Genomic DNA, 17,477 nt, shown 5'->3' with positions numbered 1-17,477 from the left:
AATATTTCTCAAAGAAAGAGTGAACTAAAAACAAAGATCTGAGTTAAAATTTGAATGGAATGGTTAGGTTCCAAACCCCATCCTTCCAAAGCAGAGCCAGGTAACTTCCCCTTTCTTGACTAAGCAAAGCATTTACAGCCAAGGGTGATTTATAGGGATTGCGGGGAGGGGGGAAGAACAGAGAAGAGGAAACGTCTTGGCGAAAACAATATACATACTGAACCCTGAGACATCCAACCTGGTTTGCGAAACACTGGACAAGAGATTAGAAAATTCTTTTTTAAGATGCTGATTATGTCCAAAACTGCTGATTTTTTGTTAGTCCCATTAACTCCCTATGGAAAAGATTACTGGTCAATAAACTCTGCCCTTCACTACTAATGCCAGAGAGGGGAAAAAAAGAAAAGAATATGAAAAGGACAAAAAACAAAGACAACAATGCATAAAGAAAACTTGAAAAGAAAAAAAACTATAAAATCCTAAAAGATTTTGTATCCATGAAATAAGAATGGTATCTATACCAAAGAAACGGCAACAACTAAACGATTAAATGAACAAACAAAAACCACAGCTCCCGGGAATTAAAATGCACAGAGAAATTTTTAAAAAACCAACCCATGATTCCAAATGCGAAATAGAGGAGTTCCCATCGTGGTGCAGCAGAAACGAATCTGACCAGGAACCACGAGGTTGCAGGTTCGATCCCTAGTCTTGCTCAGTGAGTTAAGGATCTGGCATTGCCGTGAGCTGTGGTGTAGGTCACTGATACGGCTCAGATCCTGTGTTGCTGTGGCTGTGGCGCAGGCTGGCAGCTGTAGCTCTGATTTGACCCCTAGCCTAGGAACCTCTGTATGCCGGGTGTGGCCCTAAAATGCAAATAAATAAATAAACAAACAAATATGAAATAGATGAAATCAGGTAAAAAAGGACAACAAAGACAAAGATATGGACAATAGGAGAGGGAAATTATCCAAGAAATAATATTAAAAATTTCACAAAACTATAGAACATGCACCTCCACACAAAAGGACCCACCAAACACCTAGCAAATGAAATTAAAAGCTCTACACAAGGTATATCCCTGTAGCATTCCAAATCAGTAGATACTAAAGAATACACACACATATTGCCTCTTAAGGTAAGTCATAAAACTTTGTTGATGGCCATATCACATTTCCCACAGTACATATTCCACTTCAAGACCCTAACCTTTCCCACTTCTGAACAAATAAACTTGACTTTATTACTATGAAGATTTGAATCTTTAACTTCTCTAACCCAAATATTCTTCACCTAATCTTCTCTTTCTCTTCGATATTTTCCAAAGCTATGCCTTCTATGCTTTTAATCTCATCCCCTTCAGGATCTTGTCTTATTCCTTCTTCCTCTTGAAGTGTTAATCACTCACTACACTTACTACAAATATGCTCAGATGTTACCTATGCTCAAAGGAAAAGAAAATCTTCCCTTAAAACAACAAGGGAGTTCCCATTGTGGCTTAGCAGCAACGAACCCAACTAGTGTCCATGAGGATGTGCATTCAATACCTGCCCTGCATAGTGGGTTAATGCTCTGGTGTTGCCATGAGCTGCAGTATAGGTAGCAGACCCAGTTTGGATTTGGTGTGGCTGTGGCACAGGCCAGCAGCTGCAGCTCCAATTCAATGCCTAGCTTGGGAACTTCCATATACTGCAGGTGCGGCCATAAAAAGAACAAAACAAAACAAAACAAGAAGGAGCAAAATTACAGACTAAAAAGCTTTCACTGCCTCCCCAGAAAGCATCAAAAAAACCAGAAACTAAAACACCTTGGGCTCTGGAAAACAGTCTACAACAACAAAGCAAACAATCAAACAAGAAAAAGCCATAGTCAAAACAGCAGGAAATTTCATGGCATTTTCTCTTGCCTCTCCCCACCCTCTGCCTAGTGTGGAGGAGTTTTGGTCTGGAGAAGGTAGCAGCCCAGATCCCAATTCCGTCCCCTGAACCACAGAGAACCATAGATTGTATCTGCAATATTCTAACCAGCCTTGGGGCTGTCTCGAGAACTGGTATCTGACTCACCTAAACTAGATCTCAGGGGGAAGAAAATGAGCTGACACTGCTGCTAAAAGCTACAGGGGGCTACAGTCCTGCAGACGCCTGGGGCAAGAGGCATCACAGACATGGAGTCGTACAACATACAGTCTGAAGTTGCAAAGAGAAGCTGAGGTTAGAATCTTTGAGAAAGTAAAATACTCAGAAGCAGCCATGTATATACGGAAATCAAAAAAAAAATCCATACACAGGCCGAGGAAAGAGATATGCTCAGAAAACACACGAAAGAGCAAACTTTCACTTTGGATTGATACGAAGGTTAACAGAAATGTCTAACTTACGAGTGAAGGTCCTCCTCACCAGTCTTCAAACACTGGGAGAGGGTGACGATTTTTCCAAGTGTCTAATTTTCATCAAAGAAATCAGAAGGAATACAATAAACAGGAAAACACGACCTAGTCAAAAGAACAAAATAAATCTCAAGATACTGTCTGAAAAAATACAGACATTGGATGACTAGAAAAAGACTTTAAAACAACTGCTTCAGTATGCGCAAAGAGCTAAAGGGAAACATAAAGAACTAAAGGAAAAATAAGAAACAATTCAGAAACAGAGTGAGAATATCCACAGAGAGACAGAAATCATAAAAAGGGACCAAACAACTTCTGGAGCTTAAAAAATATTAACTGAATTGAAAAATTCACTAGAGGAGTCAAACAGCATATTTAAGTAAGCAGAAGAAATTTAAACAACAGTGAACCTGAAGATTAGACATGTGAAATCATCTCATCTAAGGAACAGGAAGAAAAAAGAATGGAGAAAAGTAAACTGAGACTAAGGGACTTATGAGACATACCTAGTGGATTAACATATACATTAAAGGAGTCTCAGAAGGAGCAGAGAAAGTGGCAAAGAGATTATTTGGAGAAATAAATGGCTGAACAATTCTTGAATTTTTCAAGATAGATGAATCTACAAATTGAAAAAGTTCAACTAATTCCAAGTAGAATAAACCCAGAGACCCACAGTAAGACACATTATAATCAAACTTTTGAAGACAAAGAGAGAACCTTCAAAGCAGTGAGAAAAAAGCAACTCATCACATATAAGGGATCCTCCATGAGAATATAAATGGAATTCTCAATAGAAACCTTGGAAGTCAGAACTCCAGAAGGCTGAAATATTTAGTACTGAGAGAAAAAAACCTGTCAACTGAGAATCCGATATACAGCAAAACTGTCTTCAAATATCTAGAATAAATTAAGATACTTCCAGATAAACAAAAGCTGAAAGAGTTCCTTATCGTAACACCTGCCCTTAGAAAAGCTAAAGGGAATTCTTCTTGTTGAAATGAAAGGCCACTGAACAATAACTAGAAACCACTTGAAGATATAAAGATCTCCTATAAAGGTAAACATGGGCAAAAAATTAAAAACAGTATTATTTTCATTATGGTTCAGAACTTCACTTTTTATCTGTTACAGGATGTAAAAGAAAAATGCACTAAAAATCACTGTAAATCTGTTAGCAGGTACACAACATACCAAGATATAATTTATGACATGGATGATATAGAGGGTAGAACAGGGCTGTACAGCAACAGATTTTTTTTTTTCTAAGTGATGAAGTTAAATTGGTACCAATTCAAAATACATTGTTATAAACTTAGGATGCTATATGTAATCTCCATGGCAATCGCAAAGAAAATACTTATAAACTATTAATAAAGGAAATTTACTAAAAAAAAAACCCTCAAACTAAATACAAAGGAAGGCAATGATGAAGGAACTGAGATACAAAAGCTGTAAGACATACTGAAAAATAACAAGATGGCAAAAGTCCTGCCGTATACAGTTTTATAAATGTAAATGTAGTAAAGGACCATAGAGTAAGGAGGCACAGATGAGAAGAATGGATTAAAAAAGAAAAGATCCAATGATACACTGTCAACAAAAGACTCACTTTACTTCTCAGGACCTATGTAAGTTGAAAGTAAATGGATGGAAAAGATAGACCATGCAAACAGTAACAAAAGAGAACTGGAGCAGCTACACTAATATGAGACAAATCAGTCAAAAAAGTTACAAAAAACAATGGGTGTTTTATATTGATACGAAGTTCAATCTATTCAGAATATAACAATTATAAAAATATGCACACCTACAACAGAGCCTCAAATATATGAGGCCAAAAAATGACACAATTCAAGTGGTTCTGTAGTAACAACTGGAGATGTTAATATCCCACTTGCAATAAAGTCAGAACACAAAGGAGAGCAACAAGGAAAGAGGACTTTAACAAAACTACAGAACAACTAGACCTAAAGGATATATACAGAACATTGTACCCAAGAGGAGAATACACATTCTTCTAAGGGAAACATGAAATGTTCTCTAATGAGTCTTTAAAATTTCTAACAAGATTAAAACTATACAAAGTATTTTTTTCCAACCACAGTGGAATGAAACTAGAAACCAACAACAAAAAGCAAACTGGAAAATTCACAAAAATGAAAATTTAACAAAACATTGAATTAATCAATGGGTCAAAGTAGAAATCACAAAGGAAATTAGAAAAACCCTTGAGATCAACGAAAATAAAAACAAAACTTACCAAAACAAACACGATGCAGAGAAGGCAATGCTAACCAAGATATCTATACCTAGAGACACCTACATTAAAAAAAGATCTTAAATCATAACCTAACTGTATGCTTTAAGAAGCCTGAAAAAGAGGAGTGAACTAAATCCGAAGCTAGCAGAAGGAAGGAATAGAAAAGATTACAGTAGAAGTAAGACAGAGACTGGAAAAACAAAAATCAACAAAACTAAGCTGGTTCTTTGAGAAGACCAACAAAATTGATATGTCTTTACGTAGACTAAGTGAGAAGACTCAAATTATTAAAATCAGAAATAAAAATAGAAATGCCTTTCTATATTCACATACAGAACCTGAAATGAAATATGCAGTAAACTTGCAGAAGAATAAAAAAATTGAATCTTAAAAGCATATTAATTAAAAACACAAAGAAAAAGTAGGGACAATACTACTTATTTTATAGAAACAGGATTGTAAGAGAGTATTATAAACAGCTGAATGCCAAGAAATTGGATAACCTAGATGATCAAATTCCTAGACACATATGGACTGCTATAACTGAAACAAGAAGAAACAGAAAATCTGAATAGACCTAGAACAAGTAAGGAGAACGAATCAATAACCAAAAACCTCCCAATAATGGAAAGCCCAGAACAGATGGCTTTCATAGATGAATTCTACCAAACATCCAGAGAATTAACACCAACTCTAAAACTCTTTCAAAATATTGAAGAATGAATACTTTCTATGTCAGCCGGACTAAGACACTAAAAGAAAGAAAACAACAGGCATTTCTCAACAGCAAAGAAAATGTACGGTCCCATAAAAACCTATACTAAAAGGTTTATAGCAGCTCTGTTTGTAATTCCCAAAAAAACAGAAGCAAATCCAAAGGTCCTTCGGTGGGTAAATTGAAAACCTGTGATACGTGTATACAATGGAACACTACTCAGCAATAAAAAGGAGCGAACCTTTTGATACACAGAACAACTTGGATGAGGTACCATGATGAGTGAAAGAAGCCAGTCCCCAAAGGCTACCTAGTGTATGATTCCACTTATACGACATTCTGGAAACGGTAAAATTCATAACGACAGAGACAGATCATGGTTGTCGGGGCTTGGGGTGTGGTAGGGTATGGTGTAACCACAAAAAGCAAGTATGAGGGAATTTCTGGTGCGGTCCTGTGTGCTGACTGCAGTATATCCTTTACACTATTCCATTTCCTGATTGTGGTACTGGTCAAATAAATTTTTACAAGTGTAGTAAATGCATAAAATAAGCACATCAAATAAAAAGTCAATTATACTCTGATAATCTTAAAAATTAGGCTGGTCATATTCATGTTAAGTGGAAACATGCTAAATGTGAGCACAAAGGGTAGGGCCCTGAGCTTGCTTCTTCCTCTCAGACATCATCTTCCTCTTAGTCACCGCCTCCGAATCCTTTTGCTGCTGTTGTGTTAAATCCATTTTGTCCTTTAACTATTTTTAAAACATGCAATGACCTCCCTACACTTCCCCAATAACCCTGTTGACAGTGAGGGAGATATGTTTAACCTGCTGTATTTCTTTGGCCTTAAAAAAAAATTAAGTATCTTTCCTTAATAAATATTAAGTACAATAACATACTTAAACAATTTCTTCAGTTATTATAACTATAAAACTGTATGCAAACACATTTTTAAAATTCATTTAACAAAACAGGTTCTCAAACATAATTTATTATTCTGAAAATTATTTCAGATAAATATTGATCCCAAAAGCCACCATTTGGCCACTTCCTAAAACCTTATTTAACACTGAAAGTGATTTACCAAAAAATATCTTGCTATTTTAGAGCTCTACTCTATTCTATAAAAATTTTCTTTCATTAATACATGTTAAATTGATTCTAAAGATTTCTTTGCTGAAATACCCATATGAAAATCAAAGTGAACAAACTTCAAAAGACTATGAACCCATTTCGTATCAGCAGAGTTACCCCAGGAGCTAAAGCCTTCACCAAATTATGCCCATTCTCTTTCCTCTAATATACATAACTGACTTTAATACAGCAATGCCAAAAGAATTAGCCCTGCCAGAAATTATACACAGGCCTAACAGTAAGATTCTGATTAGCATCACAAAAGATCAAAAAATATATCAAAGATCAAAACACATATAGATGAAAATATATATATCAAAGATCAAAATATATATAGGAGTTGATTGGCAATTAGTCTCGAAATATGATTCCAGAATTTCAGAGTAAATGAGTTCTCCAAATAGTACCCACTAATGCTTAAGTGAAGTAATTTCAGCTTTAGAAAATGCAGTTGTGTTCTACCTCTATGACCTCATTTATACAGAAGAAGGCGACAGAATTTATTTTCAGATGCACATTTAACTAGGTTAAAAAGCAGGTAGGGGTGATATCATATGATCAGTTTAAGTATGCTATTACAGAAATAAGAACATTGATTAAATAACCTAATTTTAAAATAAAACTAAGCTAGAACTCAAGTCAACCCATCCAACTACAAAATGTATGGATATATATACACCAACAAATAACATCATAGATAAAGAAAACTAAAGAACTATCTCAACAAAATGAGGCAGAAACTTCAAACCACTTCACAAGCTTGAGGGCATCATATTAGGTAGCATCTCTCCACACCTGACCTTTTCTTCCATAAAATGGAAATAGGACTTCTTCCAAACCAAAAAACTTTTTTTTTGTCTTTTTGTCTTTTTAGGGCCGCACCTGGGCCACATGGAAGTTCCCAGGCTAGGGATCAAATCAGAGCTGTAGCCACAGGCCTGCACCACAGCCACAGCCACAGCCACGCAGGATCCAAGCCACGTCTGCAACCTACACCACAGTTCACAGCAACGCCAGATCCTTAACCCACTGAGCAAGGCCAGGGATGGTACCCCTGCCCTCATTAATACTAGTCAGGTTTGTTAACCAAGAGGCATGACAGTAACTCCCCAAAACTCTTGTTTAAGAATTGTTTCTCCTTTCGCAAATAAGTATTTATCCTAGTTCAATAAGTAAAAAATAAATTTCTTCTGGGTACTAAAGTATTAAAAGCAAAACTAAGTCTATGAAAAGCACCTAAAATAAACCAATTATAAAATATGAAATGACCCCAATTCCTCTATCTATCCAAATTCTTATCTATAAAACCATGTGTGATGACTTTTACACTTGATGATTTCTGAAAACATGTTAATGTGGGTGGTATTTCCAACCCACATGGTTCCTTTCCCCAGCCCACAGTTCTTAAACGTTGGTACAATTCAAGGGAATCACAAATACCTTGGATATGTATGACATTCATCTAATAAATCAACGGATGGTACCTGTAATAACAAACACTCTGTGAACCAATACACATCCAGCAAAGAAACATCATTTATAATTGGTACATACGTTCTTTCCGGTGTTCAACTAAGCCTACAGCCTGCTTTGCTGAACATTTTGCAAACCAATTGTCCCCAAGTAAAACAGTGACTTCATTAGTATGAACAAGTTTTCCTGGCATAAAGGCAAAGGGGCCAAACGGTACCTATTGTATTAAAGGAAAAAAAAAAAAAAAAAAAAAAAAAAGGCAAAAAGATTAAAAACACTAAAAACTACATTTTATGAAACAGCATTAAAATCACTGTGTGGCAGTCTTTTTTACTACACACTAGGAAAAATAAATTGTCAACTTCATGGAAATTTAACATTAAATTAAAATTTCACTAAGGAAACCTACAGAAAATTATTTTAGGTTAATCAATCAACATTGTAACAAAAAAACAAAACGAGCATTTTTACATATAGCTTTCAGAGAAGTTAGTATTGTTTCCAAATGTTTATACTTGCTCATTCATGAATCTAAATGAAAGCTAACTAGAAATAAGATATTAAAAAAGAATAACTTTGATTCTTAAAAACTGAAAATTATTTCTGATAAAGTAGTCTCTCTTTTGGGGGCAAAACAGGAATTAACAAATAAATAGCTTTAATGGGTTTACAAAACTTACAAAATACTTGAGCTCAGATAATAAAGAACAATACACTTGCAAAATATTTGCGCTAATGTAATTAAGAACAAAGTCTTCATGAAAAAGAAGATTCATGCAACAAAAGAATCTAATTCAGGCTTCACGAATAGATCGCTGTGTCGATATGAAGATCATTCAAACAAAAATTAGCAGCACTTTTTTTTTAATAAAAAATCAATGTCCTAGGGTTTAATTCTGTGAATTACACATTATGGTCTATTTCTGCCCTGGCTAACAGGAAACAGCTACATGCTATATTTCTGTTGTAATTACAGTTTTCTAACACAGTAACTCTGTATACCAAATACGTTGAATTTTTGCTAACATTTATGCTGTCATAACATAATTTAATATAAATCTGAAAAGAAGAAAAGTAGTAAATACCAACTATTACTACCATTAGTGATTATCAAGTAAAACAAAAACAAACCTTCCTTGCTGTGGTAGCTTCAGTGATCTAGCCATCAGTAAGGCACTTCTGAATCTTTACTGTACAGAGTTAATATCTTTATAAGAAACAACATATTATTTTAAAAGAAACACACCAAACATACCATGATATCATAAGACAACTTATCAGGCAAGGTACTGAGTCTTTCTTGAAGGGCAGTATAGTCATCATCTACCTTCTTCCTGTGGACAAAAAAATACCAAACACTAAATCAATATGCAAATCAACAATTCCTCAAGCAGGCTATGTATCATAAAACAAGATAATCAAAAACTTAATTTTAGCAACTTTAAAGTATTTTAAATTTTAAAACCGTGTTTTTACAAAATTTAGCAATGGCAGTATGCCACCATACACTTATCAAAAAATTAAGACTCTCCAGGAGTTTAGCTTTTAGAAGGAGAACACTCACATCTTGAGAATTGAGTGTTTCTTCAGGTAGAAGATCACGTGAACAAATAAATAAAATTTGGAAATTAAGGAAGACTGAGTCTGGAGGGAATCAGGGGCTCAAGAGAAGGAAGAAGAGAGCTAGTAAAAAGCTTTTGAGTGAATAAACACTGGCTGTGGAATAGAAATCATGAACACAAAATCTGTTCGGATGCCTCGGTCCTCAGAAAACTTTAGGTTGAAAAATGTGGCGTCATCAACTCCTCAGTTAGTCATACTAATGTGATTAGGGTAGGAGAGAATCAACAGGGACTAGAAGAAATCCAGGAGAGGTAATAAACATCTGTAGGAGCAGAAACAGTCACATGTTCCCATACCTGTGAGCCCTACTCAGTTTTCACACCTGCTAGAATTGAAAAGCCCCACATTGAGATGCCTGTTTTCAAAGCTTCTCTGGATATGAGGTTCCTAAGGGTTCCCTGCTAAGGTGCAGGCTGCAAGCAAAACCATAGCAATGAAATTTTTTAAAGCAGAGGGAGGGTGGTGTCAATTAAAAAAAAATAATAGTAATAACAAAAACAAAAACTCACCCATTCAGCAGGAAATTTAAAAGAACATATAGATACTGTCAAATTGAAATTAGGATAAATTGCAAGATAGATAATCACTCTCCAGATTAAAAAAAAAAAAAAAAAAACCACACACACACAAAAACAGGACTGTTCTATAAACATCATGGAATTGGTTTCAGTTTACTCCTTAGCTCCCTTAAAGCAACAGTAACAGAATTAATAAAAATGATCTCATTTAGTTTTTAGAACATCAAGGAATTTCACATATATTCTGTTAGTCATCCTAAAAATATTCCTATAGTAAAGGTCTCTTATTAACATTTTCCTCTTACAGAATAAAACAGAAGGAAAACGGAAAAACCACACATTAAGAGACCCCAGGTCTCTATTAAGGAGAGGTAAGCAATGACCTTAAACTAGGTCTTCTGGCCTGCATTCTTTCAAGCCAGCCTTTTCATTTTCTTGTATTTTTTTAGGGCTGCACCTGCAAGATAGGGAAGTTCCCAGGCTAGGGACAGAATCCAAGCTGCAGCTGCCGGCCTACATCACAGCCAGGGCAACGCAGGATCCAAGCCACAGCTGCAACCTACAAAGCAGCTCATGACAACGCCAGATCCTCAACCCACTGAGTTAAGGCCAGGGATCAAACAGCATCCTCATGGCTATTAGAAGGATTCGTTACTGCTGAGCCACAAAGGGAACTCCCAGCCTTTTCATTTTCTAATGTTCAAGTGCTTTTAAAAACTTTCAAATCTCTGAAAATAAGTAAACATAAAATGTCTTTTTAAGGCAAAAATCATCCATATGGGTAAATTTTTATGAAAAAAAAAATGCTAGGAAACTTCATGAACAGGGCTATGTACCAGAAAGAACAAGGCTTTCAAGTCAGACCAGAGGGTCAATACCAGCTCCACTACTTAACAAATATAAATTAACCCTAGTCTTAGAATCCTCAATGACAAAATTGGAATAATGCCTAGCTATCTCACAGATTCAAGAGAACTAAATATACAGGGTTTAATACCTTGCCTGGAGCTGAACATCTACACTGAGCATCCAATGACCCTTTACCCATAAGGTACCAAAAAACATCAATTCTTTTTTTTTTTTTTTTTTTTTTTTGCTTTTTAGGGCCGAACCCATGGCATATGGAAGTTCCCAAGCTAGGGATGGAATCAGAGCTATAGCTGCCAGCCACAGCCACGTGGGATCCAAGCTGCTTCTGCGACCCATACCATAGCTCACAACAATGTCAGATCCCTGACCCACCGAGCAAGGCCAGGTATCGAACCTGCCTCCTTATGGCTAGTACTCAGATTTGTTTCTGCTGCACAACAGGAACTCCTGAATTCTAAAATGTTTAGTAAAGACTATATTATCAAGATAATTCCACTATGTTAAATTCATTCAATTTGATACTAACAGTATAACTTACTAAAAGATAGTATAGCTAAACATAACAGCTTAGGAAGTTTTGGGAGACAGGATTGGTGTGAACAGTAAATGGAACCCTGTCTATGAAGAAGTGATGTAATACCATGCTTGCACCCAGAAAACTCCTTATTAATCTACAAACACTAGGAGTTTATATGTTTTAGATAAGCAATTTTGCAAACGCTCAAGGACTAATCGGCACAGATGTCTAAATGTTCCTATGACTGCTAAACAGCTGGTATTAAAGTTAGCACTGAAGGTGTATTATTTTGGTAAGTTCACCTGGAAAGGGGGGACTTCCTAACATAGTATCACACAGCAGTTGCAATCAAGGGTAACACAAGAGACCAACGCATGTATTCCAAAGCAAGTATATTCAGTGTTAAACTTATCAATAATTCTCCCTAGAACAAAAAATGTGGACATATTGGAGAACAGTTTAAGACTGAAGCTGCTATTTCTAAATTTTGAATTGTTTTCTAAAAATACAAAAAGAAAGGAGAAGATCATTTTAAAAGCAGCTCATGTAGAAATTCTTTTTGTAGGGAGGCAAGCAGTGTCTCTGCGGTAAGTATGGTTCCCAAGTTCCCACTAGTGGAAATATATAGATAGGGTCAAGCACCTGGGAAAACAGTTATCTCCCATTAGTCTCTCTAATATGTAGGGCTTAAATAGGCCCCCAAAAGATCAGAAAGCCTATACAGCGAAAAATACAAAAATGATTCTAGAAACCAATGTATTACAGAACACATCTTTCTTTGCACCAAAATTGGAAGATTTTTTTTTTTTCTATTTCACCACTTAGATACATAAAACTAAATTCTGGATACTGTAAAACGTGCAGTCATAGAAGCAACTGCTTAAAGCAATTTTTTTTTCCCAAATGGGAAATAAAACCCAGATGCAGTTAGGATAAACCCCCCCAAGCCTGCTTATTCTATATAGATTTCTGTGCTTGGCTTCACTGTATTTGATCTTTATAGATTCAGTTCAGCCTTCAATTCTTAATTTAAAAGAATTATGCAATAAATAAGATTTAATTTCCATCACACATCTATACTCAATGTTCCTATAGAAAATAAGAATTAAAGCACTGTTATAAAGCATACAAAAAACTTGTATAATCTGTTGAATCTTGGTAATCATGTGCTATAATCATGTGCTAATATAAGCCTTCTGAGAAGCACCTACTGTTTTTATTAAAAAGCAGCAGCAAAAAAGAACATAATGTACAAACTAGCCTTAACCTTAAGGATGAAGATCAGAACAGATTTTAGGAGAAACATCTTATTTTCATAAAGTAAAAAGTATGAGAGCAAGTTAAGTGTATGCTCATGTATTTACAGGTGAAGTATGCAGATGTCCACAATTTACTCTGAAATGCATCAGAAAAAAATGGATTAAGGGTTGAGATATGGATAGATACGTGATCAAGGCTCATCTATATAACCCTTTCAAACCATATGTTGGAAGATTTTCATAATACAATGTTATGAAGGGAGAAATGTGAGAGGAACTCCTTATTTTTAATTCTCTTCTTAAACGCAACTGACCAAAAAAAAAAATCTTTATAGAGAAAAAGAAAAAAAATCCTATGTCCCTTGTCTGAGGCAAGTGATAAATACTTCAATTTCCAGCTTTAAAGAATAAAAAAGGAAAATAGAAGTTAAATCACTGACTGAAATAAAATCTTGTTAATTTTTACTTTAAAGCATGAAGCTGGAATAGGTAGAAAATACTGACATTAAACTCGCTTTTTTTTTAAAAAAAATCTATCATTCTCTTCACCTAATATCCTAAACAAAAAAGGAGAAAACACTAAGAGATGCTTAACAGGGAAAGGGCTTTACACTGATATCTGGGTTGATCTGGGGCAACATTAACACTTTTTTTTTTTTAAGTTTTTAACTTAAGAAATTATAAAACCCAAAGGTGTGGAATATATATTTTAGGAATGAATTTTAGTCCATCGTAGCCACTATAGAATGTCCTATTAAGCATCCAAGAAACCTTTGTTTCAATTCAATTCACTATTTATTGAGTGCCTGCTCTGCAACCAAGCCTTATGCCATATGCTGCAGGGATCATCACTCAAATATAGCCTGACTTTTTTTTTTTTTTTTTTGCAATGCTTCTTTGTTGAAGATCCACTGGCTTGACAGATGCCTGAGTTTTTACCTCTAAAATTAAGAAAATACAAGAATACTAAATATTGGCATAGATTATACAGGTAAAGAGAGAAATCTCATTACTAAAGAAAGAAAAGACAATGATTTTTTAAAGAATCCTCTTAAAAAGCAAAAACAAATTATCAAGGTTATATTAAGCAATAAAAATACTCTGAAATAAGGATCTACATTGCTGTGCCTTCTGCAATTTGGTGGGAAGAGGAATACTTTAACAATTGAAATGTATCTGTATTAAATCAACAGCATTTTTTTTTAATGGTCATGACAAATATTACTAAGATAAATGACATCTACTACAAAATTCAGGCAATATGCCATCATATTCCTTTTTCTCAACTCATACCTAGGAAACTTACATCAGAAGCTGTTGATGAAATAATCCATGTTCTTTATATTTTATGAGTTTATCAGAAAACTTTATTATTAGAAATAGGTATGGAAATGAACCTAAATATAAATACTTATAATATAAAAACATATCACTCCAAACATGAAAGATGGGCCCCTAAAGCGCCTAGGTCAATTAATTTTAGCTGATGAGTTTATACGTAATTTTTATTTTCTTTATTTTCCAAATTCTCTACAACCGATACGCATTTCTGCAACAAATCAGAAGGGAGGATTAAGAAAAGTTTAGATGTGCTAAGTTTATAACTGACTTTAAGCATTGAATGTCTGTGCCAGTTTCTACTTAAATCTAACCATAATTTAATTTGCAAGTTTTGTCATTTTGGGTTCTTGTTTTCTCTACTTTATTTCTAAAGTATATTTTAGAGAAAAAAAAATTTTTGTGTGTGTTGTTTACTTAGAACAATGATTCATAACCCTTTAGAGTCATGGATACCTATGAGAAACTGATGATTAAAAAAACCCCTCTCGATTCTATCCTGAGAAAAATGCTCTATATTTTGCATAAATTTCAGTAGAAGTCTGCTCATAGATTCCTTGAGGTTACTGGGTTTTTTCCCCCTCCGCTGTTTTCTTTTTGTTTATTTTCTCATATATTTTTATTATATACTGTGTTTTATATGCGAGGTTACTGTTTCTTTCAAGAGGTCTTACATGAGCAAAAAATAGCAATCCTGGCTTTGAATTCCCCCAAATACATAAAATACTCAAAACTATCTTTAAATCACTTGATTTAAACAAAAGGAAAAATGAGAAAATGATAACCAATTAGGTCATAAGTTCAAAATGAATGAACAAAAAAGTTAAGTTGTACACATGCCTCCATTTTTTCTACAGCTTACACTTTCTTCAGTCATGTACTGAGAGCCACCCCCCTTTTATCTTTAATAGACTAGAACTTAGAATTTGTATCTCACAACAAGAATGTGAACTCTGGACTATCACTGAGTAATCAACATCTTCATGCTCACACAGTGCTCTGTGCTTGAAAGCTTTACTGTAGACTGCTCTCATTTTATAAAAAATAAATAAAAATGAATGGAAAATGAAAAATCCCAGACTACAAAGAAGTGTAGTTTTCAAACCTAATAATGTTAAGACAAAGATGAAAAATCATGAAGCGTCCAAATCAAATAGAAATGTAGCCTCAATGAGATTCATCAAAATACTCACTGGACTTAAGCTGATTGTGAGAAACTGTGAACTAATAATAAACAAAGTATGTAGACACCAGAAATATATCAGCAAAGACTATGTTCTCAATGATGATATTATGGATTTTTTTTAAGTAATAGTTTAAACTCTTTAGCGAAAAAATTCCCCTATAACACATATAATTTTGCCTTTTATTTTCAGAAATGCATTAAGTATTAAAGTAATGTGATTCTTCCAAAAACTGGATACAAAGGCTAGGGGACTCCTGGAAGCAACAAATTCTATCACAGTTTAAAAATCATTAACTCTTTTAAAAAGGAAAAGGAAAGAGCATTAAGCATTTATAATTTGACCTGAGAGACATAAATATACATACAGAATTAAGAAACTGAAGGGAATAAAACAAATGGTTTAAAAAGAGAAGAAGAGGGAATTCCCATCGTGGCTCAGGGGAAATGAATCTGACTACCCATGAGGACGTGGTTTGATCCCTGGCCTGGCTCAGTGGGTGAAGAATCTGTCATTGCCCTGAGCTGTGGTATAGGCTGCAGATGTGGCTCGGATCTGGCTTGCTGTGGCTATGGTGTAGGCCGGCGGCTGCAGCTCTGATTGGACCTCTAGCTTGGGAACCTCCATATTGCCGTGGATGTGGCCCTAAAAAGCAAAAAAAAAAAAAAAAAAGAAAGAAAAAGAAAGAAAAAATAAATAAAATTAAAAAGAGGAAGAGAACTTGCTTCTTTCAGAATTATGAATAAGCTTATCTTTATTCTTTTATTTCAACCTTTCTATAAATATGTATTCAAAGAAAAAAACTAGATTGAGTTTCTTAAAAAATCATTTCTTGATTTTCTTAAATCATTTTAATTAAATCATTTCTTAAAAAATCATTTCTTAAAAAATCATCTTAAAACATTTTTTTGCATCTTAATTTGCTTTGAAACATCACACACAAAACTTTCTTACTAAAACATGACACCATTAAAAAAAAAAACTGCAAGAACTTGAAGAATGACAGAGAAGGAAATTTGTATATGATTCCTCCCTCTTGCCCTTGCCCCAAGGTCATTTTCATAAATAACTATAGAAATTCCAACAACAGAAGTATGTAAAATCCTCAGAAAATCTGGAAATGGCTCACTGCTCCACTGGAGGGGGAGAACGACACATAAAAATGAAAAAGGCCAAAAGGAAGTTCCTATGTAAAACAATGACGAAAACTATGCCATCAGTAAAATGGGGACTCTGAAAAATACAGTTTTCATATTTATCTAATGCTAAGGAATGAAGTCATTACCATGAATAAATGTTTTAAGGTATTAAAGGTAGGTCAATACTTCATATATTATTCATAAAATAAAATAAATGTTATATAAGCATCTTAAGGCAAGTCAGGAAAACGCTGTTTCAGGTAACTCATAAGAAATACACTATAAACCACTAGCAGCGTTATAAAATAGTTCAGTGCTTCTGTGAGGCAAGGCATCAGAGATAGATAAAGATTCCCACCCATTTGTACTAACTTGAAAGAGGAATCAAAAAAAAATCACGGAGTTCCTGGCATGGCTCAGCGGGTTAAGAATCTGACAGTGTCCACAAGGATGCTGATTCGATCCCTGGCCCTGCTCAGTGGGCCAAGGGTCCGGCATTGCCATGGCTGTGGCGGAGGCCTGCAGCTGCAGCTCCAATTTGACCCCTGGCCTGGCCATGTGCCGCAGGTGAGACTATTAAAAAGGGAGAAAAAAAAAATCATCAAATCTTCACTTGCGATTTTTAACTATTTGGGCATACTCTGGTAGTTATTTTCCACTATATACTTTAATTAAAACCTATAATACAAACTAATTATTCTCTTCCTTAAAAACAGTATTTTTTGGTCTAGTTTCCTATGAAAAAGGACAAATGTCAATATGTGCTTTACAATATCCCCTTCAAAATTCACATGCTCCAGTGTTTCAAAATGTTTAAGTCCAAATTTAAAGGTCTTCTTTCCAAAATTAAACATCTGAACAATATAAAATATCTCTTTCTACATTTTCATTTAAGTCTGCTTCAGGTAATTTCATAGATATCTTTACTACTCAAAACTCTCTTAAGATGATTTGAGGGAAGACAATTCTTTTTACAATTCATATGCACACAATTTATGATTAGAAACAATGCCTAACATACAAATGATTTGTATGTGCCAGGCATCACTTACTATA

General features: G+C 34.6%; 1 protein-coding gene across 3 annotated transcripts in view; it reads right to left on the bottom strand.

Annotated features, from left to right (window-relative positions):
• Positions 1-17,477, bottom strand: part of URI1 (URI1 prefoldin like chaperone) — a 67,211-nt gene that overhangs the window by 15,002 nt on the left and 34,732 nt on the right. For 2 of the 3 annotated variants that reach the window (XM_003355831.5, XM_084958810.1), the window contains 2 exons: positions 9,229-9,307; positions 8,055-8,190 (listed from right to left, as the gene is read on the bottom strand). The exons of the other annotated variant lie outside the window; for it this stretch is intronic. In XM_003355831.5, the coding sequence (XP_003355879.2) occupies positions 8,055-8,190; positions 9,229-9,307 (215 nt within the window). The remainder of the gene's footprint in view (positions 1-8,054; positions 8,191-9,228; positions 9,308-17,477) is intronic. 3 annotated transcript variants of the gene reach the window in all.

This window comes from Sus scrofa, chromosome 6, assembly GCF_054392235.1.
Source record: "Sus scrofa isolate SSC_HxYL_T2T_F1_AM1 chromosome 6, Sscrofa_HxYL_maternal_Yorkshire_Landrace_v2.0, whole genome shotgun sequence".
Classification (NCBI taxonomy): domain Eukaryota; kingdom Metazoa; phylum Chordata; class Mammalia; order Artiodactyla; family Suidae; genus Sus; species Sus scrofa.
Note: the sequence above shows the minus strand (reverse complement) of the source record. Positions and strands in the feature narration are given on the sequence as shown.